Raw genomic sequence first — 10,138 nt, forward strand, 5'->3', positions numbered from 1 at the left:
ACAAACTTACCCTTTTATCCTTTCATTAAATAAAAATAAACATTATCCTTTCATTAAAATAAAAGTAAACAATTATATAACCACACTTAAAACAATTATATAGCCACACTTGCAAGACGACTTGTTAAAATAAAAGTAAACAATCATATAACCACACTTACAAGACAACTTAATTTTGTTGTGATTAAAATTAGATACACATACATATTAGGGTTGTTGAGTCGAGCCGAGCCGAGTCGAGCTACGGCAAACTCGGACTCGGCTTGATTATAAACCGAGCTGGCTCGGCTCGGCTCGGATTTGAAACCGAGCTGAAAATCTAAGCTCAGACTCGGCTTGGTTTTAAACTGAGCTGGCTCGGCTCGGCTTGGTTTGGCTCGATTTTAAAAATAAAAGTTAATATATAGCTCTCAAAATTCAGTATTCTAAAACATTATTTAATACTTCAAAAGAACATATTAAAAATAAGTTCAACCTAATACATCACAAGCCAAAATCACGTTCAACAACGCAAAATAAGTTTTATATTTCAAATAAATACAATATTTATTTATTAGCACGGCAATCAACCTTTAAATATGTCATAGATATCAAACTACAAGCCTAAATATATGTAAATAATAATCATTTTTCTTGTAATATATTATATGTATATAAAAATAAAATATATTGTGAGTAAAATAATTCGAGCTAAGCCGAGCCGAGCTACCAAGCGAGCCAAACCGAGCCAATTTGGCTCGTCACGAGCCGAGCCGAGCTAGGCTCACTTTCTAACAGAGATGAGCCGGCTCGGCTCACTTTCAAACCGAACCATATCGAGCGAGCTTTTTCTAAGCTAAATCCGAGCAAGCTTCGAGCAAGTTCCGAGCCACGAGATTTTTGGAAAACACTACTGTATATAGAAATATACATATATGACAGGTTTCCAAGCTCTACAAAATTTAGAGATATGATTAAATGATGTTACCATTACTTTCAACAGCACTAGTCACTAGTGGACCCTAGAAGGAATTTTAGTGGATGCCATGGCAATGAAGACCATTTTACTATTCAAAACTGTGTAAGTAAGCCCAGTTATTTGGCCCAGATCTGAAGCTTGTGACTGAACTACGGGCCCAAGATACCCAAATTCAGTTCACAAATCAGGGTGGGCCGGTGTGGGGTGATCCCACTTTTCCATAACCCTTCACACACTCTCTTTTCATATTAGCATATCAACATATTTCTAACGCATTACAGTAATCCCTAACTTCCCTTATATATATCTATATCTGTAAATATATAAATCATGTTTATTTGTTTACTCATGTTTTATTTCTTTGCTTTTGCTTAAAATCATGTTATGGATGTTTATGTTGAAGGATAACATGTTTTGGCACTTTTGATATATAACTTAAAACAAATTACTTTGCAAATATGCCTCTAAAGTAAACAATAGTTTAAATGAGCCCGAGCCTGAAAACAAGCTGATTTAGTAAACGAGCTCGGGCTCAAGCTGGTTCACGAGCCTAAACGAGCTCACTGTTTATAGAATTTTGAATTAATATATCAACTATATATTTAAATAATAGCAACTACTATTTATAAATTATGAGAAAATAACATAGTTACATATAAAGTAACAATTATAACTAATATAAATAATAATTAATACAAAGTAAACGAGCCGAGCTCGAGCTTTAGAAACAAAGCTTAAATCGACCCGAGCTCGAGCTTTTTAAAGTTAAACGAGCTCGAGCCCAATAGAGCTCCGGCTCGACTCTACTCGTTTGCACCACTAGTCACCTCTCATAAATGTTCACCAATGGATGCACTAAAAGGTTATGGAGAATTCTGTGGTTTTCACCATTGGCTTAGTATTAATATTATTACCGGCTCAACTATTTTGGTGGCCTAAGGCGAAGTAAAATCTTGTGGCCTTTTTCCCAAAAAAAAATTATGTAATTGAAAGTTAAACTTGAAGGGCCCAAGTGTAATTATTTGAAAGATTGTGTTAAAATTTAAAAACAAGAAAAAAAAATGGTGAACCAGAGATTCGAACTCGGGTCTCACCAACATCCATACATATACAAAACCACTACACTACCAACTATCAATTTGTAGATAACCCACACCCCAAATCTTTTATAAATGAACTGTAGTTTCATCAAGGCCCAAGCCTCATTTGGCTTACCCTTGGGCCGGCCCTGCTGAGTGAGCCTTTGTTATCTAGAGGTGAGTTTCCAACAAGAGGATCAGAATAAAGGGACTCGCGTAAAGGATGGCAAGAAACCCTCACCTTTCAACCAATGTTGCAAGAATCGCTAGGCGCTAGTCGGTATGTGACGTACTGACTAGCAATTAATTAGGATTAATCGGATTGGGATTTTTGTATGTAATTTTTAGTTTAATATACACACACATTTTTATATGTATTTTTTAAGTAGACATGTTTTAACCCCTCGTTGACCTATTTTTTAAATAATCGAAGGAAATTTATAAGGTATGGTTGAAATTTGGCCAGAATCTAGCCAAAATTTGGCCGGAATAGGACCACGTTAACTTTTTCTGAGTTCAAATTTTATTGTTGTCGATGATGAACGGTACTTTAGACATTTGACAATCTACAGTTTTCTAAGATTATATGTCATTGCAGTTTTGATAGGTGGAGTTCAACATTTTTCATGCCTTGAAAAGAAGGCAGGCATTGCAGTTTGACTTTCGCGGGTCAAACAAAGTTATTTTGAACCTGGAATTCAATGTGAACTCATTGGCTTTCAAGAAAATACTAATAACCACATCAAAACTATTATACAATCACAACAGCCGAAAAAACAATGATGGTATACGAGTATATAGCACGCATTAATTAGATTTCATAAAGTAGTTTTGTTGACTTGTACGTTATAAGAATGCAGCAAGCATCCGCCACGAGTATAACATAATGCGCCAATGAAAAACTACTTTGCATCTTGAAAACCTGCAGTAAACCATCCGTATAACATGTTTTTTGATGTTGGTTTAGTAATTTGTTGAACAGATTAGCCTCAAAAGTTAAGAACTTGCATCATTTCCAAGTTGAAAACTGGTGCAGAGGCGTCTCTGAGAATTCACATACCCTGTTCAAGCTTGAAAAAAATGTGCCCTTCCGTTATGTTATGTTTTGTTATTATTTAAAAAAAATCAAATTAGTATTGGGTTCAATAAACCTAATTCCAAGTGGGCTAAATTCTAAACCATAAAAAATGATTTGTAAATGGGCCTATATTGGAAGTGGTATGTGTTTACTATTTAAAAAAAATAACATATACATATCGGATTTTTTTTTTTAAATCGCATGCCTCTCGAAATCACGGGCCTTGTGCGGAGGTCCTCCCCGCACACCATCAAAGCCTCCCATGAACTAGTGTATTCAAAGGGTTAATTCTTTTTTGCACCAGGAAATTTGCCTCAACTTCACACAAACTATAGTATAACATACCATCTTCGCTCGTTTGAAGTTCAGAAGATTCATCATTTGAACTCGAGCAATGGCACATCAAAGCACAAGGAATCAAAGCCAAAAAAGCAAGAACTGAACAGTCATATGAAACTGGATTGACATGAAAGTAACAAATTCCCGACACAGCTGCAATCATTCCAACACTTGACAAAACAATCACTAATGCTTAATTTAGGATAGTGCAAAATTTGGGATAACATTCATCATGTTGTTTGGTTGGAATAAAACTGATGTTTTAAAATGCATATTTCTGAATCTTCTTGTAGAATACAATCCTTCCAAAACATAACACAATTTCACAAGGGTCGGTAAAACACTATTTAATAGTAAAAACTCCATAAGAACATACATCTAAGAGATTTACGAATAAACATTTGCCCGCCCATGGAAAAACTTGTTTTGGATCATCAAGTCTTATCCTATACCTCTACAAAGGCACCATGCTTTCAACATAACACCTGATATAATGGAACTGCAACGTTCTGGACAGCGAAAAATGATTACCTGAAGCGAATCGCAATGATTTAAAACATCTAGTCTTCTTGTTATAGACGGGTACACTTATCACATTACCAGAAAAGTTGCTCGGGATAAAGATAATCTCGTCCATATTAACAGAATCCACAGGGAAAGACAAAGGGTATCGTAACGTAATCCACTCCTCGGGGAATATAACGGTTTCTTTGACCCAAACACGGTTTTCATAGTCTTGTAATATCCAAATATACATTTCGTTGTTTTCCGCCACACTATCATAGCAAACAACTCCTATACAACCATTGAGTTTAATGATGTAAGGATCATTTTGCTTCGTATCATCATAGTCTTCGGGCAAAACACCTTGAGGAGTGGTAATTATCAAAAACTTTTCAGTTCTCAAGTCAAACGCTAAAATGTCAAATGAAACTGCAAGCATTATATGTACTACACTATTGACACAAACATTGTGGTAAAAGTTGAGCCACAAACCATCCCAAGTAAAACCAAGAGGAGGCTCGGCATGGATCTTTCTCCACGAATAACTTGACATAGAGAAAATCATAATCTCCATAGAACGTAGAGAAGAATCTCTAATCATCAAAATCTTATGCTCGTTTCTAGACTCGTCGAACCCGAATAAGTAACGGATTCGCGTGAAATCCTTGACATCGGTGTAAGGATCAGGGAGTTTAAAAATCTTATGCATGCTAGGGTTCACAACAAAAGCGTACACGTGAGTTCTATGTTCATTAGAGCGCTTCATGCACGTGAGATATACTAACCCGTTCACATGTTGGGCATACATAACAATATAATCAGGGTTGTGGAATGTGATGAGATGAGTGACGGGACCACCGTCACGGGGGGCGGAGAGAAGGTGTCGTTTGCCGGATTCATCATGAGCGAGAATGAACAAGGCGGTGCGGTGGGCGCGAGTGAGGTGGAGATTAGTGAAAGATCGATCGGAGATGCGAGAGAGCCATGGTTTGGAGAGGGTTCTGAATCGGAGAATGGATTTGACTGGGAGTCTGGAGAAGATGTCTTCTATGATTTCACTTGGTAATGACATGTTTGTCTTCTTGGTAGATCGTTCAACTATCGTTGTTGTCGATTGTTCTTGTTCTTGCTCTTCTAGGGTTTCCATATTCTCTAACGAACAGCAGACAGAAGTCGAATTTTCTCTTTCAAGGAAAGGAAATATATAAGGATTATCAAAATTCTGGCCCAGTACATCGTACCAACCCAAAACAATCTCCATATGGAACATATATTTTTTAACTAGGTTATCACCTAGGATTAAAGAAAGTTACTTATACGATTATTATTTTTTGTTAATGCATAAAGTTAACGATAAGGGTTTTAAATCAACTAAATTTGACTAATCAATTCTTTAATTGTATAGGCCCAAGTGGTATTCTTAATCACATACACCATAAGAAAAGGTTTTTAACCCTAGCATTTTGAATTAATATATCAACTATATATTTAAATAACGCTGCATCTATTCACACACCTTCTAACACTATTTGGACACTTTTCGTGCCCTAAACGCCTCGTATAGGGCTATACGAGGCGTCTAGACACTGAATTCAAGGGGGTCTTCGGAGGTTGTCAGGCACAAAGTTTAAGAAACCCTAGACGCCTCTTACAGGCCTATACGAGGCGTCTAGGCATTGGGTGTTTTTTTGGTTGAAAGAGGGGGTGTTTTGGTGTGGATATTTTGATAGTTTTTGAAAGAGTTTTTTTTAGCGATTTTTTTTTTGTTTTAAAAAAACTTTTGTTTTTTACACTATAAAAAATTTAACCGTTTTATGAAATCGGTTCTTTAAATAGATTCTATCGATTAAATATTATAATGTTTTTAACATTTTACCTTTTTAAATATTTTTCTTCCGATTAAAATTTTATCTCGTTTAAATATTGTTTCTGTATTATATTCAAAACATATATTGTTTCCGTATTATATTCAAACCATATATTGTTTCCGTATTATATCAATTTAAGACAACAATCATTAAGTCCGAATAACTGAAAACAAACGTAAATATGAGATATATAAGATAACTTTTGTACATCCATAACAAAAATATATGAGATAAGTTTGTACATCCATAACAAAAATAAAAACTACACTGGTATACGCATCAGGCTCCGAATCTGGATCTGCCTGCTGCGGCTGCTGCTGATGTGGTACTCGAGGTGGTGGAAGCGGTATCGGGGGTAATCCCTCTCTCTCTCTCTCGTCTATCCTGCTTGGCCCGTACCAACCAACCTACCAAATCGTTGAACCTGTCAAGCTCGGCTCGTACCTCCGGATGTAGCGCAGCTCCTGGGGCATGACCTGGAATAACGTGACGTGGATACTGAGGCGACTCGGGAGGTGGCGGTGGCTGTGGCATCGCTGCACCGTCTAAATCCACCGGAGGGTCCGGCACAGGCACTGCAGCAGGATCTGGCGGAGGATGGACTAGCTCGAACTGCTCTGGTAGGGGCTCCTCTGTCCATATGCCCCCGTCGCGGTTTTTAAACCGCGGGCTAACGATGAACCTCTTGATCAGAGTCATCCCCCACAGCGATGGAAAACCCATCCGCGTCGGCATGATTGACGGCGTCCGTAAATGTGGGTCCTGCTCCGGTACGAGGCCTAATGAACGGGCAATGACGGTCCCGTACGCGCCGCCATACAAAAATTGCGCTCCTGCCGGTGATGGGCGGAGGCGTAGTACTGCGCTAGACCGTTTGCTAGTGCGCACGGCCTCCTGTACAACAATCAATAAAAGAAAAAAAAGATTTGTGCTCGTACACCACCCGCGCCCTGCAATACAAGTAGCGATCATATGGTTCATATACCTGCAGATAGTGTTAGCGAAATACAGAAACAGAGATTAATAAACAATACACATAATCACAATAATTGTTGTAATAAACGTACGTACCTGTACAATGGGTCTCTAATACGGGTGACCGTGCAGCGATCCGGAGGCGGTAGCCGCCTCCGTCGCAGACCCCGCGGCACCGGCTGATCCCCCGGCGGTGCCCCATCAATATCAATCTGAATCTCATCGTCCTCCATAATCAATCTGTAAATAAATATCGTATACGTATAAAAACAATAATAAATAAATAAAATAATAATAATAAAAATAATAACAATAACAATAACAATAATAATAATAATATAAAAATAATAATAATAATAACAATAACAATAACAATAACAATAACAATAACAATAACAATAACAATAATAATAATAATAATAATAATTAATAATAATAATAATAACAATATAATAATAATAATAACAATATAATAATAATAATAATAATAATAATAATAATAATAATAATAATAATAATAATAATAACAATAACAAACCCACCATAAAACCTAATTTCAGGGCAAACCTACGGTCTAAAGGCAAAAACGAAGCAAGAATACTAAACTATGGGCTGAAATACGTACAAATACGTACCAGGGATGCTTCAATCTTCGAAAATACGGTCCAAATACGATCCAGGGTGTATATTTGTATGTGTGTGTTGTTTGTGTTTTGGGGGTGATAACAAGGGTCGTCTAGGTCTCCCCCTGTTATACGAGGCATAGACGCCGCGTATAGAGCTAGACGACCCGTCTAGCCTTTTTATGTAATTACAATTTCACCCTAGTAGAGCTCCCAGTATAGGCCTTAATCAGGGGTAAAATGGTAATTAACCAATCCAAAAAGATATTTCTGGAATGGTTAATTACCATTTTACCCCTGATTAAGGCCTATACTGGGGCTTTACAGGGGTAAAATTGTAATTTAATAAATACTTTTTTAATAATTAAAAAAAACCCCAACAGTTGCTGCCCACCATATATGACGTGTATAGACCTATACGTGTCGTCTAGCGTTTTAAATTACCATTATGCCCCTGATTAAGGCCTATACTGGGGACTTCTCAGGGGTTTAATGGTAATTAACTAAAAGATTTTCAAAATTCAAATTTAAAAAAAAGAAATCTTGCCGCCCATAAAGACGACCTGTCCAGCTCTATACGAGGCGTCCATTTTTGTTAAATTTAAATTTTGAAATTCAAATTTTAAAAATTCAAACACCCAAAATGCCGCTCAAAATAGACGACCCGTCTAACTCTATACGAGGCGTCTGGGTTTGGTGAATTGACCTTTTAGCCCCTCGCTTAAGCCTAGACTGAGGGCGTATCAGAGGCAAAATGGTCTTTTAACCATACGTATACAACCAGTCTAGGTATATACGAGGCGTATTAGTACCCTCGTATTGCTCCCTCGTACAGGCCTAGACTCCCCGTCTGATGTGACGTTGTACGAGGTTCAGAAGTTTGGTTGGGAAAAGGAACCCTAGACGCCTCGTATAGGCCTATACGAGGCGTCTATCAGGGTGTGGAAATAGGGAGTTGGGTGTGGGAATATGTAGACCCTTAAATAATGGTAACTACTATTTATCAAATTATGAGAAAATAACATAGTTATATATATAAAAACAATTATAACTAATATAAATTAATTAATACAAAGTAAACAAGGCGAGCTTAAGCTTGAGAAACCACCTACGAGCCGAGATCGAGCTTTAGAAACAAAGCTTAATTAAATTGACCCAAGCTCGAGCTTTCTAAAGTTAAACAAGCTCGAGACCAATAGCGCTCGGGCTCGACTCTACTCGTTTGCACAACTAGTCACCTCTCATAAATGTTCACCATTGGATGCACTAAAAGGTTATGGAGAATTCTGTGGTTTTCACCATTGGCTTAGTATTAACATTATTACTGGCTTTAGCCTCGCCTTCTCATTGCCATCTTCACTAGTAGCTGAGTGAGCCTTTGTCATCTAGAGGTGAGTTTCCAACAAGAGGATCAGAACTAAGGGCCTCGTCTAAAGGATGGCAAGAATCCCTCACCTTTTAACCAGTGTTGTAAGAATCGGTAGGCGCTAGTCGGTATGTGGCGTACCGACTAGCAATTCATCAGGATTAATCGGATAGAGATTTTTATATCTAACTTTTTAGTTTAATATACACACACATTTTTATACGTATTTTTTAAGTACACACGTTTTAACCCACCGTTGACCTATTTTTTAAGTAATTGAAGGGAATTTATAAGGTGTGGTCGAAATTTGGCCAGAATCTAGCCAGAATTTGGCCGGAATAGGACCACGTTAACTTTTTCTGAGTTCAAATTTTATTGTTGTCGATGATGAACGGTACTTTAGACATTTGACAATCTACAGTTTTCTAAGATTATATGTCATTGCAATTTTGATAGGTGGAGTTCAACATTTTTCATGCCTTGAAAAGAAGGCAGGCATTGCAGTTTGACTTTCACGGGTCAAACAAATTTATTTTGAACCTGGAATTCAATGTGAACTCGTTAGCTTTCAAGAAAATACTAATAACCACATCAAAACTATTATACAAGCACAACAGCCAGAAAAACAATGACGGCATACGAGTACATAGCACGCATTAATTAGGATTCATAAAGTAGTTTTGTTGACTTGTATGTTATAAGAATGCAGCAAGCATTCGCCACGACTATAATGTAGGTCCCTCGGAGGATGAGGTTCAACCTTAACCTTGTTATACTAACACACTAGCGAGTGCGGAATCCAAGCTAGAGTGCAAACCGAGTTGAAACAAGCACAAACACAACACACAAAGTTCACCGATTAACACCACTTGTATTAATGCGAATGAAAGGTTCCGGTTACAAGCTCAATGTTTACAAATCAGTTTTGCAAACTCTCTAAGTGTGTGTGTTTTTGACAGAATGCTCTCCTATCTCTCGAGTGTATGTGTTTCTGTCTATGTGCATCTGTCTTCTAGTGAACACACTGCATGGGTATTTATACCCAAACACAACAAGTCTTGTCGAAGGATCAGGATGACTGTTCGAAAGATCATCTTTCGATCAGACTGCTATCGAAGGATTCACAGGGACCTCGAAGGATGATCTATCGAGGTCCATCAATCATCCATCGAAGCATATCTTTCGAGGTCATCGAAGGATAGAAGCAATCCTTCGATGGTCCAACCTTCGACACAGACATTGTACAACCATATACTAACTGTTTGGCCAAGTCAAACCAGGAGGACGGTTGACTTGGTCAAACTTACATGACTAACAAGGACATCGTTTACATCGTGACCGAATACAG

General features: G+C 37.6%; 1 protein-coding gene across 1 annotated transcript; it reads right to left on the reverse strand.

Moving 5' to 3' along the window:
* Window positions 1-3,908: 3,908 nt before the first annotated feature.
* LOC110932779 (putative F-box protein At1g50870) lies at window positions 3,909-5,219 on the reverse strand. Its single transcript, XM_022176034.1, has one exon. The coding sequence runs from the start codon at window positions 5,217-5,219 to the stop codon at window positions 3,909-3,911; it is 1,311 nt and encodes a 436-aa protein (XP_022031726.1).
* Window positions 5,220-10,138: the final 4,919 nt, after the last annotated feature.

This window comes from Helianthus annuus, chromosome 4 (genome assembly GCF_002127325.2).
Source record: "Helianthus annuus cultivar XRQ/B chromosome 4, HanXRQr2.0-SUNRISE, whole genome shotgun sequence".
In the NCBI taxonomy this organism is placed as follows: domain Eukaryota; kingdom Viridiplantae; phylum Streptophyta; class Magnoliopsida; order Asterales; family Asteraceae; genus Helianthus; species Helianthus annuus.